The sequence below is a fragment of the Rhinatrema bivittatum genome, chromosome 2, assembly GCF_901001135.1.
Source record: "Rhinatrema bivittatum chromosome 2, aRhiBiv1.1, whole genome shotgun sequence".
NCBI classification, from domain to species: Eukaryota; Metazoa; Chordata; class Amphibia; order Gymnophiona; family Rhinatrematidae; genus Rhinatrema; species Rhinatrema bivittatum.
The window spans coordinates 484,562,015-484,584,590 of NC_042616.1; the positions used below are offsets into that span (position 1 = coordinate 484,562,015).

A 22,576-nucleotide genomic window follows, 5' to 3' on the forward strand; every position below is an offset into this window, starting at 1 on the left:
CTCCCTCCCCAGTCAACCTCCGACCCAGCCAGCCAGTCTCTAGCCTTGGTCCCTTCCCTCCCTTCCCACAGCCAGTCTCCAACCTCCAAACTCCACCCTATCTCTCAAATCAGTCTCCAGCCTCAGATCCCCCCCCCACCCCATGAGCCAGCTTCCGTTCCTTATCTTGCCAGCCTACACTATGCAGCTCTCTGTATTATCATACTAGTCTCATAGGACATGCAGATCAGGGTGTTATTTCTATGTATTCTTGTCCTGATCTGCATGTCTGAAGAAACCAACGCGAGAATACAGTCATGCAGTGCAGGTTGGCACCACAATTTCCGAGACTGCAAGGTTGAAAAGCTGGGCGAGCCCTGATCTGGGTGGCCTGCCCTGTTAGCACCTATGGGTGGGAAAAAGGGGAATGCACTGGGACCAATATATCATACCTTGTGGCCAACAATTAAGCAGTATAAAAAGCATAGATTATTATTGGGGCATGAAAGTTAGATCCAGTTGCACTAGCCCTATAAAAGTTACACTTGCCAAACTTGCTTACCTTGAAATTTGCAAGGGGTAGTGGTTTTGGTTAGTAGTCTCTTCTTTTCATCATTTTGTTTCAATTTTATACTTGTGTAGTGTATATAACTGTGTGTATATAGTAGACCATGAGCTAGTATATCTATTACATATTATGTTCACAGATCATCAACGGCTTTCTACTCTTCGGTATTGTTTATACTATATGTTTTAATGTTTTTATCTTTCTTTTTCTTTTTATTCATAACTTTATTTTTGTATTTCTATTACCTTTTTGTTCTCTACCTTTATTTTTCCCCAGTTTATCTTTTCTTTTTTTTACATTTTTATCTCTATTTTTCCAGTTTATTTTTATTTCTTACTGTTTTCACACTCCTTTTACTTTAGATTTTTTTTTTTTATCATTTATTATGTTTTTACTCAGGATGGACAAAAGGATAGATGCCAATAGTCTTGTAAAATTCCTTTATTGAAGTGGAGACACAAGGGTAGCCGTATCAAAACGGCTGCCTCAGGGGCTTACATATATTCTCTTCAAATCACAAATTAAACAATTTGTGTATGGAGGATCATATACACCGTTATATGACCAACAAAAGTAATAAATCTTTTGAACGCATTCACGGATCGATCTCCACTTGTGCGGACAAAACATTTGTGATTTGAAGAGAATATATGTAAGCCCCTGAGGCAGCCGTTTTGATACGGCGAAACTCGGCCAGAGTCGGGCTACCCTTGTGTCTCCACTTCAATAAAGGAATTTTACAAGACTATTGGCATCTATCCTTTTGTCCATCCTGACGGCTTTTATAGATCGCCTTCCTTTGTGTTTTTTGGGTCCTTATGTTTTTACTCTACATCACCTGTTAATTTTCATTCAAATCCTTTCCTTTTTTGCTTTTTTGAGGTGGGTGATAGAGTTTTTTGTTTCTTTTTTTTTTTAGGTTTGTGAGAGGGATTGAAATGTGTTAAGTAGAGGTGAGAGAGGGGATGGGATGAAGGAAGGGTTAAGAAAAGGAGGAGTGGGAAGATCAACTGGGAGAGGACTATCAGCTGGGGTGAGTGCAGGGTGAGTGATGGAATTGGTTGGGGTAAGTGGGGGTTGAGTGAGAGGTGAGCAATAAGTGAGGAGGGGGCAGAGTGAGGAAAGAGGTAGTTGAGAGAGCAGGGAAGGTTAAGTGAGGGGAGTGGGTGGTGAGGGCATGTAGGATGTGAGTGTGAGAGAAGGCACTTGGAACGGTGACGAGAGAAGGCAAAAGAATTAGAGGGGTTTAGGGGTTTGGGACAAAGGAAAGAGGATGTGGAGGAGGAAAGAGGATGTGGAAGAGGGAGAAAGGACTGAAATTAGGGAACTGATGCCTCCCCTCCTCCCCCATGCTAGATTTTCTTTTCCTTCCCTGTCCCCTTCCCAAGTTCCCAAAACCTCATTTCCTCTCCCTTTCTCCCTCTTCTTTCTCCCACCTCCCCAATCAATTTCAGTTCTCCATCTCTATCCTTTTTTCTTTTCTCCCCCCTTGCAGATCTCCCTCCCCTCACCAATTCCCCCATCATCCTGCCGTGATGGGTCCTATTCCTAAAATACCCTCTCCATCTCCCCCCCCCCATTCCTGAGATCCTCTCTTCCTCTTCCCAGCCCTGCATTCCCTCCTTTTCTCCTCCCTCATCCCTGTGACATCCCCCCCCCCCCACCTCTCACCTTCTATCCTGAATTTTATGTTCGAGGAAAAAGCTCTGTATGTTCTTTCTTTCAGACAGGCCCACTTACTGGAAATTCATGCTTTTTTCGATAGCAGGCCCAGTTTTGTGGCATGCCCTACCTTTTAATCTCCCATAGCAGAATCTACCATGGGCTGCCGCAGGATGCATAAGGGAACAATGAATTGTCATTCCACCGTAAAAGACGGCAAGTGGTTTTATACAAAAGTAATCCAATTAACTGTAAGACTCTGACTGTTGTACAAGGTGTGATATGAAAATAAACATCTTTCAATGAAATTGACCTCAACATGGTATCCCTGGTTCACAAGTTCATCAAGCAAAGTCAAATTACTGACAACGCCTTGTAGCATAACTAGCATCAAGTGCAGTATAACCTGAAAATCTGACTCCACCGCCACATTTTTCTGATTCGTTTCTAACTTCTAAGTCTTAGATATGGCCTACATAATACTCAAAAATTAATCTATGGCCACAGCTCCCACTTTCCCATCACAACTCAAGGATAGAGTTTGCAGCAAGAATTAAAAGATTCATTGTCAATGAAGGGGCAACGCTGCATGAAACTATATATGCAAACCTTAATTTTTTACAATTGTAAATGTATTTTAAAATATTGCTCTTCTCTTTTTTTTTTTTTACACTGCTGTTTCTCAGTCTATTTCTGAGGACATTGTCTTCAGTTCCATGAGAGAAGGTAAATTATGACAAATGCCGCAGTAGCAGAACCTCAGGAAATTGGGGGTTGTTTCTATGGTTTACAGCATGAATGATCAAATACCAACAGGATGTCTATAACGAATATTCATGCTGCTCATTTGGATAAGAAGACTAACTGAATAGCACACCGTCAGAGCTTAAAAATCTACTACTATTACTACTCTATGATGGCTGTTACTTAGAACATTTGTCCAAAGTATTGTACATGTTTTACACCTTATAGATTAAGAATGAATGGGGTTCATTAGTAACAGCGGCATTTCTTTCTTCTGGCCTATAATCTGGGCAGAGAGGCTGAATAGTTCTTCCTATGATGTGCACCAGAATCTGCATCTGACTCACATCAGCAAGAAATTATCAATGTATTGTACTTGCTAGTGTCAATATAAGCCAGGGCTGTACCGCGTCGTGACACCAAAAAACCACTATCAATCTGCCCCAAAGAACATAATTGTTACACAAGTTACAACTGGTAAAATAGGATTCTGAAATTGCTATCTGCTTACATCAATGGTGGAGCAACAATGATATGCTAAACAGAAGCACAGGACTGTCCCAGGTTACTGAGCAAATTCCTATATATTTAACTTATTTAAGATTTCTATGGTACTTTAATCCAGAGAGTATTACAATAATCCATCAAAGGTAAACAATTGAAGAGTGAAGGTGTAATGATGAAAACATTTACAAGAAAGCTTGTTTATATAAGTGAGTTCTGACATTTGTTTAATAAAAGGGTTAGATGTGTAATCTTGGATATCTTGGGAGAGTTTATTCCCTAAATAAGGGGCCAGGAAAGAAAATGCATGGAAACAGGATGGAAATTTGTGAATGTGTAGAAGTAAGCACAAGGTGTGGCTTGAAGAGTGGAGGCTACAAGAAAGATGGAAGCGTGTAGTCAGAGAAGAAAGATAGGGAATGTAGGGAATAAGCTACTCACCCTAAAAGGATGTGCACAATTGAACCAGGGCCTGCAGACTTGCACACAGACTGAACCAAAGTGCAGGCCTGAGCAACACAAAATGAAGTTTTCAGCCATATGGTGGCCTCTACAGTTTCACTTTAAAGACTGTGAGAAACTACACAGTGAGAACCACCTGCAATTGTTCTTCTATCAGCCTTCTGCCTACACTTTACAAACTGCTAATCATATCCTTGGTGGAAACTTTGCATCTATCCATGAAATGGGCATTGTTCATAAATGTCCACTGATGAACCTCATTGCTAACAGTGAGAATATGAACATACATCTGGACTCAGAAGACATCATCAGCATCCCACCAATCCTGTGCCTGTAGATGGGGATCATATCTAATCCAGTGTTAACATTGGACCTTATGGAATTAAATATGCAATAATCAAGCACAGAAAAAAAAAGACTCTGGACTACACAGACTGCAGAATCTTTCCCAGAACTTCCCAGATCTATGGCTGCCCTGCCAACATTACTGCTACTTTTGCAGAATTTCCATTGTTCCAGTTCATTACACCTGCAAACTAGAGAGTTAAAGACTGAATTTCTTAATCAGCACAGCCTGCTCCATTAACTGTGGAGTCGCTGCTTTGTCGTACTCTCCAGTCTTATCTCTGCCAGAATCTTGGCAAGCTAAGTCCTTCTTTATCCTGTTCATGCTGACATACCTCACATAGACATTTGTGAGATCTCTGGATTCTATTTTCCTGGAGCCTGTGGTGTAACCTGGCATTTGCCTCCCAAGGGTGTTGCTGTATTCCCCCCCATGCCGTACCATAAGACAGGTCCCGGATCTCTGCAGTACTACAACTCATCATGGCTAAGGATGAGATAAAACTGGCTTAATCTTTTGGCATTGCATAATGAGATGTGCAGGTTGACTTTGAAATAACAAGAATATTTCTTTAATCTTATAAAAGTACTTTGCTCTGTAAAATTAAATTGAAACTAAGAACAAAACTATATCTACTATATTAAACCTTGTAAATCATTATGCTGCTATAATAAACCCAATTATCTACTTCATAAAAGTATAAGTTTCTGCTTCCTTAAACTGACTTTGAATCACAAGCTATCTGTTAAATCAAATAATCTATAGCCAACCCCCCCCCCCCCTACAAAAAGTGAGCAAGGCCATGCAAGCACATGGATTTAAGAGCAAGGATCTTGAATTGGCAACCAAAATTATACAGAAGTCCAATGTAAAGAAGCAAGAAGGGGAGAGTCAAGTACTCCCCTTGTCTCACTGAGGCCATTACTGACCTTAACATCTTCATTAGAAAGTGGAACACACATAGGTACTTGTTGACCTCCTTTTAGTCCAATACTGGCCAGAAGAAATGGTTCTTTTTGGTACGACAAAATATATTGAATAAGTGCCCTGTCTCCTCTCCTATGGAATTCTTGGCACAATGGCCTGAAGGAATTGCAGTTTCAGCATGTTCCCTTTATGGCTTCTCTTTTGGCTGGAGACATGCAAGAGATCACTAAAAACATGTTTGGAACCTGTCTTGCGCATTCAAGGGCATAGCTTTGCAGGACTATGTCCAGTGTGATTTGGGTCCACTCCACATAGTGCATTAAAAGGTGGCCATATATGGGTACTATCATGGGGGGTGGGGTGCGGGGCAGGGAAAGAGACCCACTACATATCTTTGCAAGAGCGCCCTGAGCCTGCAGCTTCAGAAGCCTCACCCCTAGCCTTTCTGGCCCATCAAAAAAACTGGGTCATGGACCTTCTGTTTGCTGCAGCATATATTTATCAGCTCAAATCCCCCCAAACTCCCTGAAATGTTGATGCTTTGGCCTTCGCATATCTACTCTGGGCCTATCTTTGGGTAGTCTCTGGGGTTTAGATTCCCCCAAGTTCTTAATGAGATTTCCCAATGCCTTTCTGAACAATAGGCCTCCTCTAAAAGGCAACTTACCGAGGCAGGATTTGGACCCTGCATCTGTAGCCCAAATCCAAAGCCAAAGCAGCCTCCTCACAGCCACCTCTGAGGCCAATATTCATGATGCCATACTTATCAGATCATGCAGGGTGTCCACTAAATACTCCACTCCGACTCAATTCTTGCTGTGTCTTCTGAATCCGGGAATTACTGAACCCAGTGTACCACTGCTCAGGCCACAGAACCTCCACAAAGAGCGGCCTTCAAGACTAAGGCATTGGTGGAGAAGGCCTGCTCCAGAATTCAATCAATTTTTGTATCCTGTGCATCCCTCAGGGAAGTCCCACCTTCAACTGGAATGGTTGTCCTGCTGGTGACACTGAGACCTTGGGAATCCTTAGAAATGCTCTACTATCCTTTACCAGCAGGGATAGATCCTACCCATAAGCCTTCTTCCCTTTAAGACACCTGGGGCATGTCCCATTCTTCCAGCACCACCAACCTCAGCTTAGGGAGCAAAGCGAAGATTTTCAATGGCTTTCAGATCCCTTGCAATATGAAGTCCCCGTTCAACTGATTATCTCCTTGAGGATCAAATATTTTAAGGGTATACATGACATTGTTCTCTATAGAAAAGACATACCACTGCCGACTCTTGCTCCTCTGAGGAGCATTCCCCCTCTTCCAAGGGCTCTGAGGGCCTACCATGATCTGGGTGAGCATCTGGGCTGAATAGCCAGAGTCTCTCATTGCTGATCTGGTCCTTTTTGGATGGACTCCTCTCCTGTGGATCTTTAGGGAGTCCAGGCTGGGAAAGGGGGAGGGGGGGGGGCAAGGGAGCCCAGTTCTGGCCTCTGAAAAGCTGAGAAAGCCTGATACATGGGGTGGATGAAATTGGAGGAACTGCTTCAATGGGCCCCTCATCAGGGTCCTCCTGAGGAGACCACGGGATTCCCAGTCCCTGACACAATGCTTACTCACTGTCTTTTGGTTTTTTTTTTAAGGTTGGGTGGAGGAGGTTGCCGTGGATCATACAACATTCAGATTCTGCCTTATTGCAGTTCTCTGTCTTTCACTTTCCTCTTTATATACATGTGACAATATCAGGGGAAGAACTGGGCCCAATATTCAAAGCTGTCCACTTATCTAAGCAATCCAGGTAGCTTAGAAGATATATTCAGCTACACGGCTATGCTGCCGAATATAACTGGGTACGTTTTAGTTATCCAGATAAGTTATATCTGGATAAATTTAGAACTGCTATTGAGCCAGTTTAACTTATTCAGTTAATTTAACCAGATAAGACCGAATATAGGCACTTATCCGGGTAAGATAACTGGATAAGCAGTGCCGCCCCAATCCGCCCATTCCCCGCCCATTGACTATCCGGTTATCTACTTAGCTGGATAAGTGACTTATTCGGTTAAGTGGCGGCCACTGAACATAGCCGGATAAGTCCTACTTATCTAGCTATCTAGCACTAGATCAGACCAATGCAATACAGTGCGTTCGGCTGAGCGCATGGCTTTACATGCGCTTGGATGAGCGTTTTGGACGTGCGTCCACAACCCCTCAATGCAATATGGGGACTAGCGCATCCAAAACGCACGTCCAAACTGGCACGCACCTAACAGCACTCATTACATCATGTTGCTGAGGCTATTAGCTATTATCCCTGAGGCAAAAAACTGCCGTGCAGCCATGGCACCCATTTTAATGCTGCAATTTCACACCTGCCCGGGAGCAGGTGTTAAAGCATGGGTGCTCAAGGGCTGATGAAAAAAAAGAATCCTGCTTTCTGTGATTCCTCCTATTAGTATCCTAGCGATACTAAATAGGAGGAACCACAGAAAGCAGAATTATTTCCCACTTAATGGCTTAACAAAAACTAAATCCTGCTTTCCTGTAGTTCCTCATTGGGGGAAATAACAGAAAGCAGCATCCCCAAGGTCTGGCCCAATCGGAACCCCTGCTGGCACTTGAGATTAATTTATTCACTCCTTCACTTCCTGCCAATTGGACAATTCACTGTCACATGTCTGTGAAAAGGACCAATCAGGAACAGCCCTGCTGGTGATGGGGAGGGAGCTCTAGTCAAGCTGTTCCAGATACACAGCCACTTTTCCTGGGCGCCCGATGCAGAGCACTAGGGACGCACAAATTCCCCATTACATATCCCTTTTAGCACAGCACCTCATTTGCCTATCGCATTGAGCGCTCAGGACAGGTGGATGTGCGCGCATTCAAAAAACATGCACCCGGTTTGGACGCACGTTTTTTACACGCTGATACTGCATCGGTCTGAATGTGCTTTCAATAAGAGCAGGCCCACTATTATCAAATATTTGTTCAAATCAAACAAAAACTTTCCAAATACATAGGATAAAACATATCTTTAAATCATATTTTTAAATAAGAGTCCATATAATCCTATAAATCAATTACAGAGTCCATGACACCTGTGAACTGTAAGATGTTCTTATATATATGCCAATATTATTCTAAAGGTTGCTACCGCTCGGGCTCGACCAAATGAGTCCTGAATGTGTCTGACTAAAGCGTTGATTAACAGGTCTTGCTCCTTCTTCGACAAAGGACCTTCATTTAGCCTGATAATGGCTTCATCAGGAGGAAGAAGATATCTCTGTTGCGCGCTGCGTCCGCGCTCAGCCCGCGCACGGGCCTGCTCACCTTTCCAGCTCCTCTGCAGGTCCCGGGTCGGCCTCTCCAGCAGCAGCCGCAAGCTCCTCCAGGCCTCAGCGTCCCGCGGCTGTCACCGGATATTCCTCAGCACACCAGGCCTCACAGCAGGGTTCGGCGTCCTCCATGGCATCTGCCCCACCCCTAGGCACACGCATGTGGACCGCCCAGTCCCTTATAGGGCCAGGGGCGGGTCCTAGCTCCGCAGCACGCCCTGATTGAACGCAGTATTAAAGGAAGTGCCTGCCTGCATTTCCTAGCCTTGGCAATCGGGTCGACACCGTGTGTGTACTAGTTTGCCTCTGTGTCTCATCACCTGTTCCAGTCTTGTTCCAGTCCTGTTCCAGCGGCCTTCTGTTTCGACGTTCCCTCAGGTAGTACCTCTTGGACTGACTCTCTGGTACTGATCTCTGCCTGTTCTTGACTATGCTGATCGCTGCCCGGATACTGACCTCTGCCTGTTTGTGACTATGCTGCTCGCTGCCCGGATAATGACTTCTGCCTGTCTACTCGACCATGTCTGACCTCTGGAACCTGACCTCTGCTATTACTGACCTTGCCTCCTTGATTCTGGCCCTGCTCCTAGCCTTGTCATCTCAGACACTGTTCTGGCCTTCTTTGGTCCTCCAGATCTCCTGCCTTGATGTCGACCACGCACCCTTGATCCTGGTGGGCATGCAATTGAACTTCCTTTCTGGAAGACCCTGGGAGGCCCACCTAAGTCCAAGCGGCCCGGATCCCCGCGGGCTCCACCCGGGGGGGACCGCAGGCTTCCAGTGGTGAAGCTCCAGCTAGCCTCTGTCTCCTCCTGTGCTCTGCCTCCTGGTGGCAGGTGCTCTCTGGGTCCGACCAGGGAGCCTTTCAGCACTGCTCCAGAACAAGGGTCCTCCAGGCGCAACAATCTCACAATAATGACCCATTAGAATTAAAAATAAACATACCAAATTCACTTGCATTCAGTGTGTGGTATGTGAGAATGTTATGGAAATTAATGTTTTTCAACATCCATTTTTGCCCATCAGTTTTTCACTCAAGGGGCACTTTGATTGTAACAGCTTGCAAGTAATTTATGCCATTCAATGTCCATGCCGCAAACTTTATACAGGTCAAACTAAACTGCCTATCAAAACTTGTATAATGCAGCACAAAAGCTCTATACGGACAAACAAGCTGGATTATCCATTAGCTAAGTACTGGAAGGAATTGTCCCATGATGTGGCATATCTAACATTTTTTACTGTACAACAGCTTAGATAGCCGAGAGGGGCTAATGATTCATTACATCTGTAATACCAAGAACAATATTTTATTTTTTCCTGGCGCACGATAGTCCAGGAGGGCCTTAACAACCAGAGCTGGTGCAAGGGTCTATAGCACCCTAGATAAACCAATGTAACACTGCCCCCGCCCCCAAAAACCCCGAGTTGAATGTGCCCCCCTGACAGTGGCAGATATCTGGAGATATGGTCTCTCTTTCTCTCTCTCACTAACCTAGCAAGAACTCCGCAACTGCTGTCACCCTGTCTTTCACATTTTAAAAATGGCGCCCCGCCCACGGCGACTGCTCAGTCCCACCTAATAGACGCGCCGGCCCTGTTAACAATGCAACTGAATACATTAAGTATGGCTCTGTGCCAGCAGTCGCGACGTAGCCTCTCTAGCAAAAAAGAAGTGCCTCTTTTTCCATCAGCTGCTTCACGGGATTGTTAAATACCCTGATACGCTCTATGACCCCCAGCCTCACTCTGCTCTCTCTTGCAGATGACGTCTGGAGAAGGAAGGCTCAGGTAAACTCTCTGCGGGTGCTGTCGCTCTTTAAACAGCATTCTGGCTATGCATATGTGATCTTGATCTTATATTACACAGTTCTACCAGTTTGATTCCTACCTTTTTAAAATTTGTTGCTATAAAATTTCTTTAGGTATGTGTCATGTTTGGCAAAGCAGTCGTTGATATGAAGACCGGGCCTTCATGACATGGTGGTTTTCTTTAAAGTAATGTGAGTAGTCCTAGTTATACAACGAGTTGTGACAAGGAGGGTATAATAATATATATATATATATTGGGATGAATTGAAAACAGCTAAAATTGAGAAATTCCAGAGGGATGAATCAGATTACACCCGAGGGTATGTGTACCCTTGGATGAACAAAAATAGAGTACATAGGCGAGCAAGATCCTTTGATACGTCATCGAGTGAATCATCTGATGAAGATCGCTCTATGAACAATGGACAAAATGATTCTGGTAGAAGGGTGAAATTTCAAACTCCATATCAAGGAGAATTAACACAGGTACAGACATCCTCTAATTTTTTGTCGCAACAACCAGTAAACACCAAGAAAAAGACGGGCATTTTACAACACAAAACGTACAACATGATGACAGACAAACGCAAAACACGATCGCAACAGTAGATACCTCATTGGTATTTAACTTATCCACTCGAAGGATTTCGAATGTGGAAATGTCATTATTACAAAGAGGTTTATCGTTCGTCCCAAGCACACAATATGACTCATTCGCCACACGTATCTCATTACAAAAATTTTTTAGAAAATTAAAAATCGTTCGACACTTCGCTGATCAACCTCGATTAACAACTAAGGGTTTATGGAGACCAACGAAATGGAACCCACCGGGAGTGGTGGATCCAGCTATAGCCATTTTTGAAAAGTTAGTATTACGTGATTTGGAGATACTAGAAACATCATCTATACAAACATCACACAATCTTACTAGAGACGAGAGAACAGCTTGCATGGCCCTTCAGACTGATGATACTATCACTATACGCCCGGCTGATAAAGGGGGCGGAATAGTGATTTTAGATACGGAGGACTATGATAGAGAGGTGAGGCGTCAATTAGCTGATCATAAATGTTATATTCTCTTGCCACGCGATCCAACATCTGAACTCCAAGAAGTCATTTATGATCTGTTGGAGGAAGGAGAAGCACAGAAACTTTTAACAAAAAAAGAGAAACATTTTCTATGGGAACCTTATCCAAACACTCCGATTTTTTATGTGGTTCCTAAGATACATAAATCTTTGACAGCGCCCCCGGGACGCCCGATAGTCTCCGGTATACATTCAGTGTTGGAGCCGCTTTCAAAATACGTTGATTCTTTTTTGAATCCATTGGTAAAGAAGAGTCGATCATATATTCGAGACTCTTCAGAATTTATTTCTCGGATTCAATCTTTGACTGATGTTAAGGATGGATGGCTATTGGTCACGGCGGACATAGTGTCACTGTACACTAATATCCCTCAAGTAGATTCTTTAAAGGTGATTCAGGAAGTATTAAGAGCAAATGAATTTTCGGAAAAGAAGAGCATGTTTATAACAAAGGCAGCTAGTATAGCTTTAACAAAAAAATTTTTCCGGTATAAAGATGAATATTATCAACAAATACAGGGGACAGCCATGGGTGCCACCATGGCGCCCTCGGTGGCCTGCCTGTATGTCGCAGAATTCGAGGAACGGTACATTTATATGTCATCTCATTGGTCCAAAATTTTGTGTTGGGTACGTTTCATTGATGATGTATTCTTTATCTGGACGGGGTCTTTACAGGCTTTCTCCGAGTTTAAACTGTGGATGAATTCATTAGACGTTAATTTACAGTTTACTTTCTCATCACATGAATATTCCATTTCGTTCCTGGATTTACAAATATATAAGCAAGATCGACGATTGGTCACTTCCATACATGTAAAAGCGACAGATCGTAATAACTTGTTGCACTTTAGCAGTTTCCACCCACAGAATCTTCGAACAAACATCCCTGCAGGACAGTTTTTGAGACTGCGACGGTTATGTAGTGGTACGGATGAATATAAAAAGCAAGCAGAGTCAAGGCGGGATAAGTTTGTAGCAAGAGGATATCCAAACAAGACTATCAGGAAAGCGTATAAGAGAGGACTATACGCAGATCGAACATCATTACTTCAAATACGACAACGTAGTGAAGAAGATAGACTAGTATGCGTACTCCCTTACTCACAGAGAACACATAAGATTCAAGATATTATATTGCAACACTGGCACATCTTAACACTTCATGATTCTCTACAAAACAAACCCGTATTTGCTAAAACTAGAGGGCGAAACTTATGAGATTTATTAGTACATTCGGACTCTCAGAAAACAGATACAGGACAAACCCCTGGTCAATATAAGTGCCAGGGATGCTCTGTTTGTAAGCATGTTATAGAGACACGGAGTTTTCAGCATCCCACTATGCCATATAAACAGGTATTGAGTCATCATTTTGATTGTGATACAGACAAGGTGATATATGTTATTTTATGTCCATGTCAGAAATTATATATTGGTCAAACCAAATTACCAATACGGACCCGGATTATACAACATAGGAGTTGTATACACACTGGTAAACTTGAATCTCCATTGGTTAAACATTGGCAAGATTATGGCCACACAGAAGATCAGTTAAAATTTTGCATATTACAGCAACGTTTAAATAGAAGAGGTGGACATATTTCTCAAGATTTGCGGCAAACAGAGCAAAGATTCATCTATTATTGGCAAACTACAGCACCCAAGGGACTTAATGCCACAATAGAATGGGAAGCATTCGTGTAAGTGAAAGAGCAATGTACGGGGAGAGGAATAGGTAGTACGTATGGGGGAAGGGAATTAACTACGTATGATACGTATTCTTTAGAAGAGTATTGATTGGAGAGAGTTTTGGACGTGAGTTGGGATTGGATGTAATAGTAAACCGTGGAGGCGTATTCTTTAGAAGAGTATAGATTGGAGAGAGATTTGGACGCGAGTTGGGATTGGATGTTACAGCAAACCGTGGAGACGTATATAAGGGCAGTTTTGATAGGAGAAGCTTCATTATGGAAAAACCTTTGAGGACGACGCACGGTTTTACATTGAGAAGGTGAGTGTGACAGATGTTTGTGATATAGGAGGTTAATAGAGAACTGCTTGGGTAGCTACCTATTTGATTTCAAATTTATAGAAAATGAAGGTGGTTGAGAATTACCAGGAACAACTTTGAAGTTGAGTGAGAAGAAATCGAACAGCGGTAGCGTGCAGTTGCTTTGAGAGTCATTTGGAAGTTTGAGAAGAGCTTGAACCTTTAACATCATTGTGAAAATATAGTAGTTTTTACTGCGGAAGAAGAGGTAATTTAAATAGGCATAAAGACAACGGGAGAAAGTGCTATTTGTTTTGTCTCACAGGTGCTAAAGTAATGAAAAAATGCAATTTGTGATGTTCATAGGTGATGTGGATCAATGAATATTTTTAGAAAGCATATATCCATGGTTGACGCCGGTAGAGACGAATTTGTGATGAGGCAAAGGTAAAGTTCTATTTGGTTTTCTGCGGGAACATCTTAAGACGATGCCAGATTAAAAAGCACAATTGAGCCATTTTTTTGAAATCATTAACTTTTAAAAATTGCCTTAAATTTGGGGATTTAATTGAGTAAAGAAACATTTTTTTGAAATTACTTTATAGGTTCACATTCATATTCGGGAGTTTTCTAACAATTAAAATTTGGAGCTACTTAGCCGGAGTGAATTGAATGTGTTGGTCTGAATCCACTCCTTTAAAGTCCAGGTAGGAGTGGGTATCAGGATAGAATTTTTAAATATTGTGGTTTCAGTTGTAATTATTAATGAATCATCATGGTATATTTTTGAATATTGATGATAATAAATAATTGGTTAATGAATATGTTTGAATATTGTCGAAGAGTGGGTATACATATAATAATGGATGTTAGGGGGGAATGATGCTAAAAAATTTGTCTTAATATAGTTGTGTGATTTTCAGATATATGAAATAGAAGATATTGGTCTTTGTTGATGTTTGGTCTCTATGCAAGTATTCCCCTGAAGAAGCCAACATTGGCGAAACAAGGTCCTTGTCGGGATGGAAGATGGAACCATCAAAATAGAACACACCACTAATTTTTGTTAAGATTGATGGGCATAGCAGTGGTAATTAGGCTATGCAGATAAAATTGTTTAATAACTAAGTGGTGGATTCACTCACAGGAGACCAAGTACAACATTAAAGTGAGGATAATAGTCCAATGAGGGTAAGATTGAGTTTAGCAATTAGGTGAGAATTGAGGGCTAACATTCATTGGACTAACTAGAAATTTTAATGTATGTAAAAATAATGTATGTGATACAATTTTGTATTAATATATCTGTAAGGTGAGTGTCAAAACTCTAATAAAAAGTTGATATTTTTAAATATTGTGGGGTATTTAAATTGGATTATTATATGTAAGGGGTGCTAGGTGTCTCCCACGTAATTACGTTGGGGGTTTTTTTGATATATATATATATACACACACATATACATATATCTTTTGGTATGTTTATTTTTAGTTTGACTGGGTCATTATTGTGAGATATCTTCTTCCTCCTGATGAAGCAATTACCAAGCAAAACGAATGCCCTTAGTTGAGGAAGGAGCAAGACCTGTTCATCAATGCTTTAAATTTAGATACATCTAGGACCCTTTTGGTCCAGCCCTAGCTGTGGCAACCTTTAAAATAATATTGGAGTATATAAGTAGAACATCTTACAGTTCATAAGTGTCATAGACTGTTTAACTGATATATAGGATTACATGGACTCTTATTATTTTAAAACATAATTTATAGAGATGTTTTATCCTATGTATCTGGAAAGTTTTTGTTTGATTTGAATAAATATTATTTGCTAATAGTCTTTCTACACTTCTATAAAACAATACATTAGTGTTCCTCCCCTGATATTTTCATATGTGTATATTCAAACACTTGAATACATATATATATATATATATATATATATATATATATTTTACTAATATGGCAAGTTGCAGGAAAATAAGCTGCTTAATCAAAATGCCGATCAAGCTTTGGCATCCCATGGCCTGCCCCAGGCTTTTTCATGTTCCCAAACTCCTGCTGCGGGTGCTGCCGCTCTGCCGTAGCTGACAAGAAAAAACCAGCTGCAGTGCTCAACTATGCAGCTTCGCTGCCTCCTATGCTCCTGTGATGCTGACAGCCATGGTTCTTTTCACCGGGCGTTGGACATAAGAACATAAGCACATGCCATACTGGGTCAGACCAAGGGTCCATCAAGCCCAGCATCCTGTCTCCAACAGTGGCCAATCCAGGCCATAAGAACTTGGCAAGTACCCAAACACTAAGTCTATTCCATGTTACCATTGCTAGTAATAGCAGTGCCTATTTTCTAAGTCAACTTAATTCCTCCTGCTGCTTGCTTCATTTTTTTTTAAGCTTTAATAAAGACCTGCTGCACCCAGGAGGCCTAGGTAACAGAGAGGGGAGTGGGGAGGTGCAGTCCCCAGCCCTACCATACACTCGGGTTCCCAATTCTTTGGGATGGAGCAGAAGGAAATCTCCTGCCAGTGTACTCGCAAGTCTCCTACGGGAACTGTGGCTGGACCCAAGGGAGCACAACTGGTTTTTTTTTATTTGGGAGGGAGCTACCCAGAACAGACTTCTACCGGGGGAACAGCCCTAAAGGACTTTCGCCCTGGGAGTCAAAAAGGGCTCAACTAGGCCGAGGGAGTTTGCAACCCTATCTACCCATCATGACTGCTGGACACAGAGACCACTGGGATTAGGCTACGACCACACGTCCTTTATAAACCCATAGTGAGGCCATAAAACAGGCTTGTCCTCTGTACGCATCAGCTGTGAAGAAAGGGAAACCTCCTACATAATCACTGGTCTAGCAGGTTGCTAAGGAAAGTCGGTGTTGGCCCATGCAGCGTCAGCCTTGGCCTGAGCAAAGGAGAGAGTAGTGCGGGGGAGGGGGGGGGGGCTGGTGGAGCCTGAACGAGACAAGTAGACAACAAGCTTGTGGGAAGGTAGGAGAGAACTATGAGTCTTGCTACAGAGGAGGGGCAGACAGAAAGAAAGCTAGAGGACCTTTCTAAAATGGAGGAGGCAGACAGAGAATGATGAAGGGGTCTGGCTGGGGGGCGGGAAGAGAAGGCAGAGTGATAGAACGGAGGAGTATTCAAGCTTTGTAGGGGGCTGAGACAGAAAATTGGGTGCCTTCTTGGGGGGATTAGAAAGGCAGAGCCTGGGCTGAGGGGTCAAGCTTGTCGGGGGGGAAAGACGGAAAGCTGGAGATCTTGCTGGGGAGTGGTGAGAGAGAATGAGCTGAGGGTGTTCCTGAGGATGGGAGAAGAGATAGAGGAGGAGATTTGTGCCTCGTAGGGCAAAGAATAAAAGCTGGTGGGGGATAGAGGCGGGAGAGAAGTCAACATTGGAGGGGGAGCGGGAGGGGGAGGTTGCGAATGAACTAGAGGATTGAGCCAAGATGGAGAAGAGATCAAGAATGGGGAAAAGGGTTCAAGCCAGAAAGGTGGAGACAGCTGGAGAGGGTCATTGTGCCTAGGGTAGGGGAAGAGCAATCCAGAGGGGCCAGGCTTCCTCATGGGAAAATTCTGCACACAAAATTGGAAAATTAAAATTCTGCATGCTTGAGAAATAACTTTTTTCATATTGCACTGTAAATTAAATATTATTCAACAACTGTAATTGTACTGTGTTATTTGAGGAAATAAAGTCTGTGGAAAGTTGCAGAACTTTAAAATATCATGGTTAAGTTTTTATTTTTTTTTGTGCAGAATTCCCCCAGGGAGAAACAAAAATGCTTGAAAGAAAGCTGCACTTGTGCAATGCCCCATGTTTCAAAAGTACTTAACAAGTAGTTGCAATATTCACCATATATATATATATATATATATATATAATGTAATTCTTGAAGTAACTCATTCATAAAATCCCTGAAATTCTCCAAGTGGCACAATTTATCCAACACTTTATGGATCTAATGTTTCATAGTGACTAAAGGGGTCAGCAATGTGTATTTGGCAAGGTGCTCAAAAGCCTGCAACATCTCCATGAGATGTTGCTTTGTCAGAGCGATGGTGGGTTTTTGAGTATCCTGGCAAAAATAATGCCTCCGGAGGGTGGGGGTGTCTCTCTTCAACAAAGTTTTGCCTTCCAGAGAGGGAGTAAATGCGACCTCATGGAGTACAGAGACAATTAAAGCCATAGATGCTGATCAGAGGATTGAACAATGACAGGCGGCAGTCATAGGCCCTTCCCCATCTCAAGCGTCCTTGTGGGAGTTAGGACTTTTTGAAAGTGTGCTGTCGTAATTCCTGACTTGCACGTTTTTTCCTGTTTCTGAAGTCATTTATGCTGCCATTAGGTGTGGGGGCAGAGGGGATCAGAAGTCTGTAAGTGTTGGCAATGTGCTAGTAAAGATGCTCTGACACGTCAGGTCGTGGCGCATGTGCCAGGAATTGCCATCCCCTGACCTATACTATTACAGATGGCATCACGTATTGCATGAACCAGCTAGAACCGGCCAGAGGCAATCTGGGACAGTCTTCCCAAGTGGCCGCTCCCAGGAGTTCAGAGGAACAGCCGGAGAGCAAGTATGACAATTCAAAAACATTTTAATGGATAGAAAATAGGCTTAACACGTGGGGAGTGTTTTTGAAACACTGCAAAGTACACGGAGGGTACCAATTTATTTTAATTTACATGTGTTCTTATCCTCAGAGGAACATTTGAAGCCTATGAGCAATAAGATCTACCAAACTCTGATTTAGAGGAAAAAAGAAAATACACTGAGCTACCTTTTCCACAACAAATCTGCATAACTGTACCTTCTATTAAGAACATAAGAACATACAAAATTGCCATGCTGGGTCAGACCAAGGGTCCATCAAGCCCAGCATCCTGTTTCCAACAGAGGCCAACCCAGGCTACAAGTACTTGGCAATTACCCAAACACCAAGAAGATCCCATGCTAATGATGCAATTAATAACTGTGGCTATTCCCTAAGTAAACCTGATTAATGCCGTTAATGGACTTCTCCTCCAAGAACTTATCCAAACTTTTTTGAACCCAGCTACACAAACTGCACTAACCACATCCTCTGGCAACAAATTCTAGAGCTAAATTGTGCGTTGAGTGAAAAAGAATTTTCTCAGATTAGTCTTAAATGTGATACTTGCTAACTTCATGGAATGCCCCCAATCCTTCTATTATTCGAAAGTGTAAATAACCAATTCACATCTACTAGTTCAAGGCCTCTCATGATCTTAAAACCTCTATCATATGCCCCTCCCCTCAGCCATCTCTTCTCCAAGCTGAACAGCCCTAACCTCTTCAGCCTTTCCTCATAGGGGAGCTGTTCCATTCCCTTTATCATTTTGGTTGCCCTTATCTGTACCTTCTCCATCGCAACTATATCTTTTTTGAGATGCGGCGACCAGAATTGTACACAGTATTCAAGGTGCGGTCTCACCATTGAGCGATACAGAGGCATTATGACATTTTCCGTTTTATTAACCATTCCCTTCCTAATAATTCCTAACATTCTGTTTGCTTTTTTGACTGCTGCAGCACACTGAGCAGACAATTTTAAAGTATTATCCACTATGATGCCTAAATCTTTTTCCTGGGTAGTAACTCCTAATATAGAACCTAACATCGTGTAACTACAGCAAGGGTTATTTTTCCCTATATGCAACACCTTGCACTTGTCCACATTAAATTTCACCTGCTATTTGAATGCCCAATCTTCCAGTCTTGCAGTCATGCAAGGTCCTCCTGCAATTTATCACAATATGCTTCTGATTTAACTACTCTGAATAATTTTGTATTGTCTGCAAATTTGATAACCTCACTCATTGTATTCCTTTCCAGATCATTTATAAATATATTGAAAAGCACCGTTCCAAGTACAGATCCCTGAGGCACTCCACTGCCCACTCCCCTCCACTGAGAAAATTGTCCATTTAATCCTACTCTCTGTTTCCTGTCTTTTAACCAGTTTGTAATCCACCAAAGAAAGTCTTATTGGAACTTAAGTGTATGTTTGTATGTGTGTATATGTGCATGCATGCATATATTAAAGCTTCATTTTAAGGAATCTATCTCAAGCTTACATGAGCAATGGAACAGGGGTAGTTGGCATTATATGAAAAGAGGAGAAGATGTAAGAAACTTCAGTGTTTACCTCATCCATGGGACAAACAGTCATTGTTTATGAAGAACAAGGAAGGGGGAAAAAGTGAGTAGAACACAAGAGGGATTGTTTTCTAACAAGCCTTTGGCACTACTACCTGGGAACTGCTGATGCTGAGAGCCTCTGAGCTTCCTGGACAGAGTAAGGATTTCCAGAGAACTAGCACAGCTAATGCATTCTAACCAGCTTCACCGAGCAGAAGGGAAAAAGCAGCACAGATATTGTAATTTACAGTCCCTCTTTTACAAGAAAAAAAATACCCTTAATAACAACTTGTAATCCTGCAAAATGTTCATTTTTCATCATTAGGAAACAGTTTTTATATTAATCAGAAGGTTTCCTGACCTCTACGGGGACTTTCGTGATTGAAAAGGATGCCATTAACAGCAAAGAGTTGGTAGGCCTCCCTGAAGTTCACCACAATCCAAAAGGCATAAAGCTTGGCTGCCCCTGCAGAAAACATGAAAGTATAAGGAGTTGCAAAGAGTCAGTGATATCTTTCTCAATAAAACATTTCATGGTTTAACCATCATCCACTGGGGGGGGGGGGGGGGGGGGGGGAGAAACACATTTCAGTCATCAGCCACAAAGCGGTCCCTATTCATAAGCATTTAGCCAGAGAACTCAGAAGTTAACCAGAGAAACTGAGATTGGGGCATTTGTCGGGCTAAATTCTAGTTAGATAATAAATTATCCAGCTAGAACTTAGCCAGGCGTAATAGGGACATAACTGGGAGGAGTTGCATTAGCCGGATAAGTTATCTGGTTAACTCTGGTCAGCCTGAAGAACTGTCTTAGAGGTAGCCAGAGAAGTTTGTCCAGCTAACTGGCCGAGCTGCACAGCAGCTGAATACGGGCCTCTACGTAGAACACACAAAAATATTCTGTTTATGCATTCAGTACTCAACAGGAAATGTTATGATAATTCTCAGTTTTGGAACATATAGAAGAAGCATAACACTTTTTTTTTTTTTTTTGCTTATATAGGGTAATTCACATATGAGGCATGTGCAAAAAGACCACTATATTAACCTTTTATGAGAAAAAAGCAAAATTCTTGATGCAATACAGGCTTTAGTGCGACAGCTGAATTGAAACTTTATCACGGCAGCTTTCCAGGCACATCGCTTTAATAAGTGTTTCAAATTTAATAGGAGTCTATGAGGTGAGCAGACCCCAGGAGTCTTCCATTTAGGCGACAGAAAATATGAAACACTATCGCCACAGTGCTATCTTACCATCCTCCAGTATCAAGACTGTGCTTTCAGTTTTTTTTGTGTTTTTTTTTCTTTTCTTTTCGGTCTACGTGTTTTCCACTCCAGATCTGAATGAACAAGACCCGTGAAAGATGTTAATTCCCATCCTTCAGGCTATAGCAGTAAATGCTTTTTATTTAGCCATTTATAAAGGTATGCCTCTCAACAAGTCCAGTCACTTGTGTTCTAAGTTAATTTCAATCTCACGCCCAAATGACTTCAGTGTACAGACACGAGCACGGAAGCATGCATACATGCAGAGAACAAGGGCACTCACCATAGGGGGACCTGGGATAGAAGGGGGTGGTCTCCTTCTGGGGGATTTCCTGAACTTTCCCATAGAGTTCACTAGTTGAGGCTTGGTAAAACTTCACAGAGTTGATAAGGCCACAGGTTTTAACAGCATCCAGGAGCCGTAAAGTGCCAACCCCGTCAACATCAGCAGTATATTCTGCTAGGTCAAAGGAAATCTTGGGGGGAGGGGAGGAAAAAAAAAAAAGAGAAAAACAATGAACATGTACATCAAACACATAGAAACATACCCTCACAATCCTAAAAATCTAAATTTATTGATTATTCATCAGCGCCTAGGAAATTCGATGAAGAGGAGCAGATTCCCTCCATTGCGTCAAACAATTTTAGGAAGGTCCGAGCTCCTGTGAAGGATGCTCCTATACAGAGGTTTGCAGGCTATAGCAGGATTTGTTACAGTCCACTCACGTACATGACTTGGCTCAGATACTGTGGTGGCAAAAGGTTTATTTCCTATGAGTGCAGGATAAATCTACAAAAGCTTTTAGCATATCATACTCCTCAGATGAAATGCAATAATCCTTGCTTGTTTGATTTTAGTAGGAATGGTGAAAACCCAGAAAAGTGAGACCCTCATCAACGGCCCTCGCTTCTGTCTCAGCAGTTGCCAAAAGGTTGCTACCTTTCCTCCTACTTCATTTTCAAACCACAGCAATTGGGGAAATATATTACGAAGGGGCAATGTAAACACGCATTCTTTTACAGTCCATGGGCTGCTTAATAATGATCTTATCGTGGGTAATTTTCTAACTGACCCCATTTAGTGCACAGTACAAGGCAGCCCCAGTTTTCAAAGTGAAAGTATCCTTGTAGTTTCACTTTGAAAATCATCACAGGAAAACTACCAGTACACATTTACACCTGCTACTTTGTGCAGGTAATTATCCTGCCAAAAAATTATGCCCATGCTTTTGAAAATCCAAAAGTATGAACGTATTTGCAAGCCCCTCCCTAACCCTATCTCCAAGAATGCCTCTGCTCACTGCTTGAAGTGGCAGTATGCACGTGTACACAAGGAAGGCAATTACAAATTTAAAAAAAGTGCATTTCTGCAGGAAAAATGCTGTTTTATCCATGGAAATGGCTTTCAAAACTCCCCTCAGTATCATTTACAAACAATGGGAAAACTATTCTGGGAAAATAATGGTACACACAAAGAATAACAGACAATCGTCACTATCTGTCTCATCCTGCACTGCTATGTCCTACCTGGATGAACCACACAAGAACTGTAAGTTTGGAGAAAGAAAGCTACAGCTTTATATGTAACTCAAAGATTATATCATACCCACTATCTACCATAGTTCAACTAGACAGCTAAGTTGCCTGGATTGCATGGCCCTTCTCATCTGCAAAACTATGCAACCTTTGTGGGAACAGAGGCAGGGGCGGATTGGCCTAGCGGGGCTTC

At 42.2% G+C, this 22,576-nt stretch overlaps 1 protein-coding gene across 1 annotated transcript in view; it reads right to left on the minus strand.

The window, feature by feature from the left end:
* LOC115083337 (GDP-mannose 4,6 dehydratase) overlaps positions 1–21,579 on the minus strand; it is a 767,289-nt gene extending 745,710 nt beyond the window's left edge. Inside the window, exons 1-3 of the mRNA XM_029587139.1 lie at positions 21,574–21,579; positions 21,131–21,323; positions 19,943–20,047 (exon numbers count right to left, since the gene is read on the minus strand). Coding sequence (XP_029442999.1) covers positions 19,943–20,047; positions 21,131–21,323; positions 21,574–21,579 — 304 coding nt within the window. The remainder of the gene's footprint in view (positions 1–19,942; positions 20,048–21,130; positions 21,324–21,573) is intronic.
* Between the last annotated feature and the right edge of the window lie 997 nt (positions 21,580–22,576).